Here is a 14,527-nt window from a genome sequence, read left to right as displayed (position 1 = left end):
AATTTGATATGATGTTGTCGTCTTTTTTTAAACTATTTCTATTCTAAGATTAAGGATGACTGACTGCGTGAGGTTTTGAATATATCATTGAATTTTATACGCTCCAGTCAGTTCAGTACACCACGAAAACACGTTAAGCTGTTGGTCCCGGCTACTATGTACCGATGTAAGTAAGTAGTCGTTACATGGGCCAGGGACCTTTGACGGCTCAATAATAACCCTGACCCAGGGTTGATGGGGTTGGTAATCCACCTCACAACCCACACGATATAAGAAGAAGTTCAGTACCATTTATTAAAATACGTACAGTGTATATAATGTTCCGAGACGTATAAATTAAAAGATTATTATCGCAGAGTGTTTTAAGTGAAATTTATTGGTTGGCTATTCGACTGTCTTGAAGGATAGTCGTAACTGATGACCGTGACGGTCCCGTGTCGTCTCGGACAATGTCATTAATCTATGCCAATTAACTCACGCGGGGCCAATCACTGATTTATGGGTTCACACGAACACGAACATAGGCACATCACATATATCACATAGTATAAATATAGGTACGTTAGGTATAGACCTAATGGGACGGGATGTTCGTGCGTCATTTGGCTTGGTCCACAGAATACCAGGGTCGTGCCTGTCTCGTAAAGCCTTTTTAAGACACAATAGTCAAACATTGGAGCTTGGTTTTACAAGGACATTCTTGGTTTTTTCAAGGTCTTAAGTCCAAAACTCAATCATGTAGTAATTACTGAGCCATGTCAGGGGCCTTTGGCGGGTCAATGTGAGTCATGCCCAAGTAGCAACCGATTGTCTTAAAAGAGAATTGTAGATATCTTGAAGGCAAGTAGACTAAATCAAACCCTTGTCTTGGATAAGTCTTATAGGTCTCCAAGATATCCCTCAAGATATCTTGAAGATACAGTTTAGTAAAAGTGGGCACATACTTTAACTCTTATACAAGACAGACTTAAGACAACGCTAAGTCAGACTTAAACCCTACTTTAGACAATGTTCTTGCATATTCTAAACTTAGAATTCTTGTAGTATCACTTAATACCAAGAATGTATACTTGAAGATATCTACAATACTTAGTTAAGACTATAGGATTGAATTGCACTGAGTCAATTGTAACTTAACGAAGTAAAACTTCAGGTCATACTAAAACGATTTTTACTTCAGGCGTCTTTATTTTAGAATATAATGGCGAACATTTATATTAACACAAGAAATAAAGACTGTAAGAAAATGGCGTCTAAAATATTTGTTAAGTTGTTTTAACAAAAGGTTATTCTGCCGTTTCACATACAGGAAATTATAAACGCATGATTGTTTCTCGTGTAAAATCGATAGAAAGTGTTAAAAAACAGAAGGGCCTTTAATATATCAGAAAAATTATAATAAAATTTGGATTGATTATTCAGCAAATAAAAAAAATGGTGACATATAGTATAGAGAAATTCATTTCCTATTAATATGTGACAGCTGAACGCAGTAATTGTTACTACAACAGAAATATATATTAATTTACTTCAGTTTTTGACGATAATATTGTCAAAAAAATATTACATGTTTTCTTCCTGTAAATGCAAAATGGCGTTAAGTAATATTTTTCTAAACGAAGTAAGACTTTAGAAACAATTGATTTCGTAAGAATCAGTTTAGAAAAGTAAAGTCAAGTTGCACTTCATCAAGTACTAGTTAAGATAAATTTTACTTCAATTGTCTAGGAGTATACCAACTTAAGACAAAAAGTATTTAGTGAATTCCTACTTAAAACTCTTATATCTAAAGTGATCCTCTATTTTGATTTAGTAAAGTAATGTCGTAAAATCATGTTTGTTTATTCTGTGCCAGAATCATCTATGTAACAAGTAACAATTAAAATCGAACAAGCTTAAAACCTATGGAAAGTATGTTTGTTTGAGAGGTAAGTTTTTCGACTCGTGGAAGATAAAGAAATATTGGGGAAGGTGGGGTAAGACGGTGACCCTAAGGTATTTCTTAAATTAAACCATCTGTTTATGATTGCACAATGCTTAACATTTATTAGGAACATAATCAGTCTTTCTTTTATTCATTTAAATCAGTCAAAACAAAAAAAATAAACTTCTTTTATAAAATAATCAACTTCAAAAATAAAATATATATCTCCCCATCTTGCCCCACCCATAGGGCAAAACGGGGTACCCCCTCGGGTAAGATGGGGTATGGGTTGTGGATAGAATAGTATTCTATATTAGTCGTCAATATCTTCACAAATTGGGCAGATATGGACAGCTTCGGCATCGTCATCTTCCACTCCTGCACAACCACAATGCGCCCATTTACCACAACTTTGACAAGTGATCCATCCTTCATCAGATTCGGAATATAAGCCATGACAATACAGACATTCTGTATCTTCATCATTCGACGAATGAGTTTCTTCTTCAGTCTTCTTGATTCTTTTATTGACAGATCTTTTACTTGCTCTTTTCCGTTTCTTTTGGTTCGTTTCCTTTGGTTTCTTACTATTTTGCCTTTCTTCTAGCTCTGCTTTATATGGTGACGAAGTAATAATAGCTGTTTTTCCCCGTCTTCGTACTTGTCGTGGCCTTTTTTCGGTCATTCGTGGATAAGGCATCAACTGTTTCGGGCTAACCAGATGGAATGATGAATTTGCTTGATGTACTGAAGTCGAGGTTCCCGCAGATGGTTCAGTTTGAGTGTTTATTGTAGAACATGGGGCGGTGCAGGTATTCGTTTGGACATCAAAGACTGGCGCTGCTGCAGTTGTTGATTCGCTCAGTTTACGTGGTGATGCTGCTACCGATGGAAATGAAATAGTGTCATCATCAGGTTCTTTTTCAACGTTTAGTGGGATGTCGGTGGCCTCTGCAGCAATGAAATCATCTTCAGTAAAAATTTGTGCGTTATAAGGCGAGATCCCACACGCTTTGAATGCGTTAATTGCTGTGGACATTGTTGCTGCGCGAATAAACGCTTGCCCGAATAGTTCAGCCACTTGGAATTGAGTCACTACTTTCCCAGGATTTGATCTTAACCAAGCTGTTATGGCCTGATCATAGAAGATACTCAACGGCCGCATAAAACCAACATCTGCTGGCTGCAGTTTGTGCGTAGTGTGTGGTGGAAAGCATTGTATTGTCACACCATGTTCACGTGCTTTGTCGATGAGCTGCAAACTTTGGGTGTGGGAAGCATGACCATCTAAAATGAGCATAACTGGATTTTCTTTAGAAGCGTTGGTGAATTTCACAAATTTGTGAAACCATCTTAAGAAAATTTCGGCTGTCATCCACCCAGAGTCTGAGCATTCAGACCAGGAGTTCGGTGGAGCTCCATTTAGCAGTTCGGGCTTCATGCGTTTTCGGGGATAAATAAACATTGGTGGAACATATGTCCCTGCAGCGTTAAAGCAAATTTCCACCGTTATTGTTGTGCCTCGTTCCGCCGACGTCAATGCTCCCACTTGCTTTTTTCCAGTTGCTGCAATTACTTTGGACCGTGACTTTGGCACAATCGAAACACCTGTCTCGTCACAGTTATAAATCCTGTCCGGAGTGAAACATTTTTCGTCAAGTGATCTTCCCAGCAGTTCGAAAAATTGTCCAACCGATACTTTATTGAACCCAGCGGCACGAGCCGCAGATGTGTTTTCCGGCTTTCTCAAACTCAAGTCAGGATGGCGATTTAGAAATCCACGCAGCCAGTCCTTCCCAGCTTTTTTCTTGATATCATTAAACTTATGTTGTTTATTATTACGAACTGCTAACTCATATGCTAACTTCTGCAATTCGCAAGTTGTCAAACCAAATAACCTTCCTTCCATTTCCTTGAGATACTGCACCAGTAATATTTCTTCTTCTTCCGAAAAAACTGTTCTAATTGGACCTAAGGAAACCTTGACATTGAGTACACTATTCTCATTTTTTCTTGCTTCATTGACTTTGCGCTCGAGGGTAGTTTGAGGGACATTAAAAATCTTGCTAGCCAATTTGTAACCTTTTTTCCCATCTAAAACTTCTTGAATAGCTAGCTTCATTTCTTCTTCACTCCAAACTCCTCTGTTAGTTTTTCGTTTGTAATTTCGAACCATGATCTATAAAATAAAAGAATAAAGATACCATCAATGGAAAAACAAAAGTGTCAAATGACGGGGTAAGATGGGGTACCTGCCCCGTCTTGCCCCTATGTAGGTACCCCATCTTTCCCAAAATGGTCTGGAAGGGTGTTTCATTATTTTTTGAGGTTATGAAACCAAGCAACCGTATTGAATTCATGACTTCAGAATAGTAAAATAATCACATATCAATAAAAAAATACGAGACACAACTTATATATCATACACAAAGCACAGTCACGCAAATTTTACATGGTAAAAATAAGATAAAACCACTATAAATTAAAAAAATAACTTACCAAGGCGCAACGTGCTCACTATCGACCAGATCTTTTGTGACACTGAAAAGTACTGGTAAATGCCGTTAGATGGCGCTATAAACATCATTCTAGCTTTTTTGTATTATCGGTTTCCACAAGGTCCCCATCTTACCTCGCTACCCCGTCTTACCCCACCTTGTTATGCTGAGTTCTTACTTGGATAGGAATGTGATTTACTTAATTATTTAATATTTATCACAATTGGAACTAACAAACATAAACTCAATTTGCTAATGAGTCTCCGTGCATACATTCTCATAGGTACCTACATGGTTCGCTGACGCAAAGTAGGTACGATCACCGCGCTTCTAATTGCCAACGGAAACAATGTGATTATTGTAAAAATTAACGAGTATCCGTTGAATATTGTATATACGAAGAACCCTTGCAATTTGATTAACGTCGTGTGTGTGCGCGGTAGTTTCTAATCCCACCTAAAACATTATTGTTAAAAAAGGCGGCCAAATTCCCAATGTCTTTATCAAGCTAAAAAATAAAGGAATCAAATCTAATGCCCACTTTAAATGCATTTAACCATACACAAAACTTAAAATAGATATGTTTTGTTTATGATTGTGAATAAAGCTTAGTTAAAAATAGTTACATTTTTAAAATTATTAAAAGAAAGAATGAAAGAAGAAAGAAACGTATCTAGACACGCGGTAGCGTGTCAAGCCAAGTTCAAGAAATAGAACTGGCGAGCCGCACCGTGTGTATTATTACACGAACCATTTGGAGCCACTTTTGACCCCCTCATAAATCAAAAACTATTTCACATAAACGTATCAAATTTGGCTCATATATTGAGACTTGTGAGATACATATAAGTGTTCTAAATTTCATAAGCTTATCTCAAACGGTTATTTAGATATTAATGTCCAAAATCCTCATTTTTATCATTGACTGACTGACTGACTCATTTTTATCAAAACTCTAACCCAGTTCCAGATGACCTAGAGTTAAAATTTGGTATGCAGATAGGTAATTAGATGAATATAAAGGAAAAAATAAAAAAAACTGGCAACTTTTTAATAATTAGATTCTATCATGAACGCTTAACATAAATACCTAATTAGACCTAACTATAGATGTAAGAATCAGTAAGTAATCAAAACTCATGACAGCCGGTCTTTTTGTGGTAGGTATGTAGATTAACTTAACATAACATACAATCACGCCTATATGCCCTATCGGGGTAGGCAGAGCACTAAGTGATCATAAAACCACTTGATGCCACATTCGACAAGTACTTTAAGGGTAGGTAAGTTCGAACATGTGTTTAGCGGTGATAGGTTGTCAGCTTTTCGCCCACGATTCAACACAACTCTCATCCATTTTACTGGCATATTATTTTTTTTTAACTTAACGTGAATCTTAAACAAGTTTAATAGGTATTCAAATGTTTTATACCTATAAAGTCGACTTTAAGTTTTGAATTTGTCCTTTTAAAAGGACCCACGCGTTACGAATATATGTACTTACCTACAATAAGACAGACCTTAGGCTACAATATATTATCTTATGTTATAAGAAGATATGATATGTTACTTATAAATAAATTTCAGGACTGACCATTGAACTTGGCACCCATTTAGATCTCACTTCTTTTGTCGTTGAAGTCAACAACCAAAGCATTTATCATAGTATTGAACTTGGCTCTCATTTCACATTTATGTTTTTGATTGGATTTATTTATTATTAGACTAATAGGTACCTAATTTTATATTTGAACTTAGCAGGTTTTAATATAAAACTCGATTTTTCATGGTGTAGTGTTGCGGTGCGCTTAGACTAGGTTAGACTAGCTTAGTCATTTTTGAGAAGATTTGTGCGAGACATAGGTACCTGGGCCGCCACACGCTGGATCGGATTTGAAAAACAGGAACTTATGATTTTTTTGCCAAAATTAAATGATTGTGTTATACCAATCGATATAAAAAAATGATGGCAATGAAGAAGATATCGCATCGCTAACAAAAACAGTGGGATGTGCATTATCACAGGTTAATTTTCTGTATTTAATATTCTGCCTTCGAAAACCACCAGATCCTTTTATTATTTGGACTTCATCCATCTTTCTGCTTGCTTCTATTTCGATTTTATCGTCCATTGAATAGACTTTTCTTATGTTTTACTTATTGTAGTCAAAAACGAATAAAACAGTCTTGTATAGGAGCAACAAATAATAAAAATTGCCTTAAGTATATCTAGGCAATCAATTTTTACTTTACAAGACTAAACTGATACTTCACTAAATCAATTTAGTGTTAAGTGAGCCTTTAAATAATCTAAGTAAAGTAAAAGAATACTTGTAGACTTAACAGTAGGCTGAGATAAGACTAAATAGTTTTGTGAATACTTAACTTGGTTTTGTGTATTCTAAATTATCTAAAGTAGGATTTGTTGAAAACTATATAGTATTAAAGAAGGAAATGAATTTATGAAGTCCTAATAAGTCCTATTTGATTTGGATAAATCTCACTTTAGCTAAAGTTTAGACATATATGACTTAATCACAATTCTTGATTGCTACTTGGGTGTAGACCATGGTGTCCTAGTGAGATAGGGTCCTCTGAAAACCCTAGCGCCGTCCTAGTAGCAAGTTACATTATTCAATCTTTTATCTTTATTTCCTCTTGTGGCGGACTTCCCCTGACTTATTCATAAACGCCCCCGTACAGAGCGAGAATTATTCTTTTTAACTTTCCTGTAAGCTCTTTGCGTCAAACTTCTTGGAAGCCTTTTAGAATGCATTGAATGCTCAGTAAGTTTCCAAGTGAGATACATACTTTATGTAAATAAAGGAAGAAATGTTTAGCGCTGAAATATGTAGATTAGAAATCATATATCAATTTTACATGACAATGAAAGAAAGTGCATTTCTTCGAGGCAATGACGTCATAAATCGTCTGAAACAGACGTATAAGGCCAATGATGATGAATATGTCACTACTACTACTAATCTATATAATTGCATACCTACAGACAGGGTGCTAGTAACATTGTACTGAATACCGAGGGGGATGATTCGCAAGTGGTATTATGGTACCTAAAAATGCGGTTTTTTGGTATCGTTGACAATACAAGACGAATGAGATTATTATGGAGTATCCAGAGTGATCTGAGGTTCGCTTAAACAAGCCAGAAAAATAAAAAAATACTTTCAGAAGACGATAGAACAGTCGTTCTTTATTGATGTTATTTATTATCACAATTTATTTCTATACCCAGTGTATTGTATGCCTGTGTTTAACCCGTTCATTATCAAGATCCTGATGTCTACTCGTGATTATTACATTATCGTAGCAATGATAATATTGTATTGTGTTGTAAGACAAGGTTCTTTCTTTGCTCATTCAGTTCCTTACATTCTTTATCGGCGCCGGAAGGAAGGTATATGCGATCCCAACGACCCGATTACTCTAGCTATAGAGGTGCCAATCAGCTCGCGACAACACACACTTCAGGACCCCGATCGACCACGTGAAAAAAAAACACATTCTTTAAAAGTATTCCACGAGTTTAGTTTAGAAGAAAAATAAAACCTTAATATAATCCCTAGGCAATGCTTGTGCTAGTCTAAGAGATACGATAGTACGTCCAATTCGACGTTTAAAAGGATATTGAATTAAAAATATTGACGCAATTTACGTTGTCACATCTTAAAAGTTTTTTTTTATATATTATAAAATAAATATTTTTTTAAAGTGTGTTTTAAATCATCTACTAATACAACAACAGTAACTTACGCACTACCATTACGTTACAAACATGACAAACAATGAATTATAATACTTATACATAATAGGTAAATTTAAGGGCCCAAGAGGTTTTTTTTCGACGTGACTTATTGTAGATTTGCCGCAGACTTCGCTAAGCATCTATAAATATATACAAATATATAATATACTATTTTCTACTCCTCTACTTTAATCTGGCATTTAAATAACCAAAAAGTCTAATATAAGTACATACATAATTAAACTCTTTGAAAAAGTGTACGCTCTATGGCCTATAAAAGCATTGTTTACAAAGTGTAACTGTACTATAATGTCGCCAAAAAAGCATTGTTGTTGTTTTTTTTTTTGACCTGGAAACTGGCACCTTTACTTTGTTTGGTGCCATAGGGTAAGTCAGGGGTAGTTGGCCATAGTTTTTTAGAAGTCTTATAGAAACAAAACTACTCAGATGTAAGTTGTAATTTATTATTTTAATTAAACTTTGAACAATATACTAAAGGTTTTTTAACAAAAAACGTATTTCTTCAAATATAATCATTCTCAAAATTAACATAACATTAAAATCGCAATTGGCCATCTCACCCAGAATGCCCGGGAGAGATGGCCTTAGCAGTAAGGGTAAGTTGGCCCTCAGTTATTCCTACTTTACTCCTTTTTTACCAAGCACCTCTTATTTTTGAGATCATGTTTCATCTTTTTTCCACATTTGGAGCACATATCGTCGAACTCTGTGCAATTTTCATGCACCCAGAGTTTACAAATATTGCACTGGAGCCAGTCTTCGACGAGAAGTGTTTCATAGTAATTCTCGCCACAGCCAACACAGATGTTTTCTTCGCCTCCACGTTCTTCATCTGAAACATCGCATAATACTAGTTCTTCATCATCGTCGCTACTATCAGACAATCTTCGTAACGATTTTCTTTTTCTCGGAACATTTTTCTTTATTGTTTCCTTCTCAATCTTCTTTTCTTTTTTATTAGACTTATTTTCTTTTTTAATATTTTCAGTCTTCTTTAGTTTTAAATCAGTCTTGTTTTCTCTTTTTAACTTCTTAGCAATTTGTAATTCTTTAACATTTTTAGCATTTTCTTTACATTTTCTTATGTTGATGTGTTCTGCTGATGTCAAAATTGTGCCAATTTGCTTAGCTCGTTTGCGTACTTCTGTTAGTTTTTGAGGTACAGGAGATATTTCATTCAGAATTCGCGTTGGTGTCAGATCTGGAATGTTATCGCATTTTTCTTTACGTGGAGTAGCTGAAGTCGACGGAAGCATTGCCGCAATATTTACACCAGTCTGTATCAAAGCGTTCCTTGGTCTTTTTTTTGGTAAGATTTCCGGGCTTACATTCAACATTCGATGTTCTTCTACACTAGAAGATGACTCATTATCAGTGACAAGCTCACGATCTGGTCCTACTGAAGCTCCTGCAACTTCATCTCGTTCATGATTTGGAGATACAGAAGTGATGGTACCGCTTGCAACCTGGACGGTAGTTGATGCTGGTGGAGGTGATTCTAGTGTAAAAGCATAATCAGGAACTGCACTTGGATTATATGGGCAAACTCCTGTCGCTTTGAACCCTGCAATAGCATTCTCAGCACAAGCTGCTTTTCCCCATGCTTTGTTCAGTAATGATCCAAATGTCAGTCTTGTGATACGACGCCCAGAATTTTGTTTTAGCCACAGCCGACATTGTTCATAGAAATGGGTTTTTAATGATTTAAAAACAGCACGATCCAAGGGCTGAAGATAGTGAGATGTATGACTAGGCATTGACAGCAACACTATGTCATTTTGTTCTGCGTATTCTAACATTTCAACGGAATTACAATGAGTAGAGTGGCCATCTAACAAGAGAAGGACTTTTCCTGCAGGTTTCCTTTGGACGAAGTGTGTTTTCATCCATTCTAAAAATATAGTTGACGTTATATATGCAGACTTAGGGGACATAAAAACCTTTGATCCAGGAGGCATACCATCTTCAAACTCAGGTTTTTTATTTTTACCTTTCATAATACAAGCTGGAGGTAAAAATGTACCTTCAGCATTACAGCATGCTATGACAGTAATCGTTTCGCCCTTTTCTGTTGATGTAACTGTTGACACAGCCTTGGATCCTTTCGCAGCAAGTACATGATCTGGACGGTTATTTAATTGTAGTCCTGTCTCGTCCATATTAAATATGTGACTGGGTTTCATCATTACGTCGTCGACCATCAGGACATTTTCCAAGAGATTAAAGTATGCATCTACCTCCCGTCTATTCATCGCATTTGATCGAGCTAAAGAAACACCTTCTGATTTTCTTATTGTAATATCTGGATGTCTTGCTAAAAATAATTTAACAAAGTCGTAGCCTGCTTTTTCAGTTTCCTTGTTGAACCTGTGTTTTAAATGTAACTGTTCAGCTAGCTGATAAGCTATTTTTCTAACATCATCAATCGTTAAAGGAAAACCTTTTGCTTGCATTGATTTGATATGGTTTGCAAGTTTATTTTCATTTTCTTTGCCAAATAAGGAGCTTGGACCCATAGATCCTTTCTTGTCGTTATTCTGTTTAAAACGCCTTTCTAAAGTTTTTCTTGGAATCTGGTACATTTTCGCAGCAGCATAAACTGACATTTCAGCATTTTTCAAAGCGATGATGGCAGCTTTTAACGATTCTTCACTCCAATTCCCTCTAATAGCTACCGCTTTTCTCTTGTATTTATTTGGCATCTACAATATGGATAAAAATTGGTCTTAGTTAAAAAAAATATGCAATCACGTATATTAATAATACGGCCATCACACCCTGACAAAATATGGCCATCTCTCCTAATTTTCTGGGAGAGATGGCCACACCGGACACGTGACAAAATATGCGTGATATTGATATTATTTTGAGGTTATAATCTAGCACGACTCATGAACCATCACGAAAGTATTAAAAAGCATGATTTTTTAGGAAATACTGCACAACTTTAACATAGAACGTCAACTCTTTAATTCATTTTCACATTACGTAAAACAAAAAAAGAGGATTTTACTTACTTTTAGTTTTTTTTTCGCCAATATTTTTGCGTACAGGTGTTTGCACACACGACTCAAAGCGAACTAAATGAGCGCTAGCGACATCTAGTCAAATTTAATGGAATTTTTTGGACTAGGCCATCTCTCCCTTAAGGCCAACTGCCCCGGAATTACCCTAGATATACTATAAAAAAAAAGTATACATTTGCCGCCATTTTCCCATACCATTCAAAATTTACATCTTCATTTTTATAAATAAAATTTTTCTTTGTATAATTTTTGTTTCATTTAAAATTACGTCGTCGTAGAAAAAGTATTGTATGCAACGTTGTATAACTAGGTCAAAAAATGCTCGTGGCGTCTCTTATTGCGATGTTCGCCAAGGCTCACATCGCAACTCACGCCACTCGCATTTTTTGAACCTTCTTATACAACTGTTGCATAAAATACTATACCTACACACATACCTATTAATAACTATAAACTTAGACTAAGAATACTTTATAGATAAAAAGTGCTCTTTGACTTTCTTTTTAAAATTAGGTAAGAGGAACTCTTCTGAACTACCTTCGGCAGCCTATTCCAGAGCATGGCTGCACGGATATATAAACACCACTGCACTGCACTTACCCACCGCAATTCAAGGCAAATTTTCACTGATGACGACATCCAGAGTGTTATAGTTTCTTGAAACCAAACGAGCCACTTTACATCCCACATACAACACAAGTGCGAAAATAGAATACTAGCTTTTGCCCGCGACTTCGTCCGCGTGGCTTGTTATAAAATAGAGATCTTTGTGTGGGAGTGCATGTCAAATTTCAAGCCTGTAACTTATGCAGTTTAGATTTTTTTGATACAACATATTATTTCCGCTAACTCCCATTTTTCAAAATACAGCCATAACTATACTTTATATTTACTAAGGTATGCATGCATGCTAGATTGAAAACATCTACTCGTATCTTATGCGGTTTAGATTTTTTCATACAAATGTTTTTTCCTGCTAACTCCCGTTCCCGTGGGAATTTCAGGAATTCCTTTCTTAGTGCACCTCTACGGTACCTAAGTTACGTCCCTTCCAAATTTCAAATGCCTCCGTTTAGCCGTTAAGGCTGTGCGTTGATATGTCAGTCAGTTTCTCCTTTTATATATTTAAGAAGATTTCCAACGGCGCCGCGGCGCGGCGACAAGATTCGATGTTATTATTATATATTTTTATTTATAGTTACGGAAGAGCGGTACCTCCTCACAGAGGCTATTTCAAGCTTAAAAGGAGTTACCAGCCACTAGTTTTATTGTAAACTATTTTGTTAAAGAAATAAAGCATTTTTTTTTATCATGATAGGTTCGAGAGCTGAGAGCTTCATGTTATTTTAATATTTTATTACGGCCTCCTACAAAATACTAACAACAACATCTTCTATCGTGTGGGTTGTGAGATGGATTATCAACTTCGTCAACCCTGGTGTCAGGGTTATTATTGAGCCGCCAAAGGCCCCTGACATAGCTCATGTAACGACTACTTAGTTACATTAGTAAGTAGTAACCGGGACCAACGGCCTAACGTGCACGGATCATCAACATAATCTTTTCATTCCTCCATATAACACATTATGACTATTTACCTCCAAGTGTTACATAAAAATAAACCTCGGTAGAACCTCGCTGCAGCTTAATTAGTTTGCAACTCACTGAATTATTCACACTAAATTCTCAACGAGTTTATTTCTTACTTAACTTGTACTTATTTTAGTTTTAAATATAAATTAGCCAAAACTTTAGTGACTACATTTTCATTTATAATGCGATTATGATAGTTTGTGAGAATTGAGTCAGTCTTTTTGGCGAAATTATTTACTGAAATAATATATGTAAAAATCCAAATTATGAAGTCGGTGCAAATAGAGAGACGGTGGAACTGCATGTTTCAACCGTTCTTCTAAGTAACTACGGTAGAGCATTATGCAGGGTTTGCAAGTAAAGGTTACTAGTTGTGCCGACTTCAGAATTTAGACCCAAACATTGTTTTCAACAAAATATAATTTCTTACTTTTTAAATTGATGATTGAATTGATTTTGGAATTGCTTTTTTATGTTACTTTCTGTATAATTAAGTCGAAACGTACTATGTTGTATCCACAAAATAGAAAAGAAAGAAAGAAAGAAAGAAAGAGAGAAAAGAGGAAAGAGGTTGGAAAGGCTCTAACGCGCATTTTTTATGAGTCCCGCTGTCACCGTTTCAACTCCACTCTCTTTTACTACTACTCCTGCAAACAGATAACTACGATAACTCTACTGCTTCTCAAATTCCACAGCCACTTTACCAACATAGCTCCGAAACGCTTTGCTCAGGATATTAATTGTGTAAATAATTGTTATGTTTTATTACAATAACCACTCACTCATTCGGTTACTACGGTTACCCACAGATTACAAATAGCTTGCCTTGTTCTAAATACGCTTATTAGATACTTAAGTACCCACTTTGAGATGTTTCGCGGTAAACTTCGTAAATGCATTTCAATTTTACGAGAAATTCTCAGAACAAGAACCTCCAACGTGAACGGAACTTGTGAATAGTTGCAACTTCACGCTGTGAGCGTAACGGCGCTCGCAGGGCTGCAAACTTACACTATCAGCGCGTGGAGTAATCGATTTCTGCGATTTACAGCGACTTACATAGGACGCCTTTACAGTAGACAGAAGTGTATACCTCTAGGATACAGGGTGTTAGTGGCAGTAACGCCGTGTGTGTATCTTCTCTATCTGTTGTCCATTATGATCAATCAAGTATTTTATCCATTTATCTACTTTACTAAAGACTTAAAGACTTCGGTACCATAAACACCGTTTGAACCTTCTAGTAGATTATTTTTGTCAATGTTCCTATAGAGAAATAATTTAGTGCAATATTTTTTGTGTAACAGCCTCCGTGGTCTAGTGGTTAGAGCGTTAGGCTCACGATCTGGAGGTCCAGGTTCGATTCCCGATGGGGACATTCTCGAAATCACTTTGTGAGACTTTCCTTTGTTTGGTAAGGACTTTTCAGGCTTGAATCACCTGATTGTCCGAAAAAGTAAGATGATTCCGCGTTTCGGAGGGCACGTTAAGCCGTTGGTCCAAACACCTCCACCTCCACCAACCCGCAGTGGAGCAGCGTGGTGGAGTATGCTCCATATCCCCTCCGGTTGATTGAGGGGAGGCCTGTGCCCAGCAGTGGGACATATATGGACTGTTTATGTATGTATGTAATTTTTGGTTGCCCTCATAATACTGTATATTAATTATCACAAATTAATTAGTGATAAATATAATTATGAAA

General features: G+C 36.2%; 1 protein-coding gene across 1 annotated transcript; it reads right to left on the bottom strand.

Annotated features, from left to right (window-relative positions):
- Nucleotides 1–2,034: 2,034 nt before the first annotated feature.
- Nucleotides 2,035–4,541, bottom strand: LOC126376220 (uncharacterized). Its single transcript, XM_050023479.1, has 2 exons — nt 4,424–4,541; nt 2,035–4,103 (listed from the first exon to the last, which is right to left on the bottom strand). Exon 2 carries the CDS (start codon nt 4,098–4,100, stop codon nt 2,238–2,240), a length of 1,863 nt encoding a protein of 620 aa, XP_049879436.1. The 5' UTR covers nt 4,101–4,103; nt 4,424–4,541; the 3' UTR covers nt 2,035–2,237.
- Between the last annotated feature and the right edge of the window lie 9,986 nt (nt 4,542–14,527).

Source organism: Pectinophora gossypiella, chromosome 20 (genome assembly GCF_024362695.1).
Source record: "Pectinophora gossypiella chromosome 20, ilPecGoss1.1, whole genome shotgun sequence".
Classification (NCBI taxonomy): Eukaryota; Metazoa; Arthropoda; class Insecta; order Lepidoptera; family Gelechiidae; genus Pectinophora; species Pectinophora gossypiella.
Note: the sequence above shows the minus strand (reverse complement) of the source record. Positions and strands in the feature narration are given on the sequence as shown.

Excerpts from the sequence above, each read along its gene's own strand:
- LOC126376220 (XM_050023479.1), bottom strand. The coding sequence starts at position 4,100 with ATGGTTCGAAATTACAAACGAAAAACTAACAGAGGAGTTTGGAGTGAA.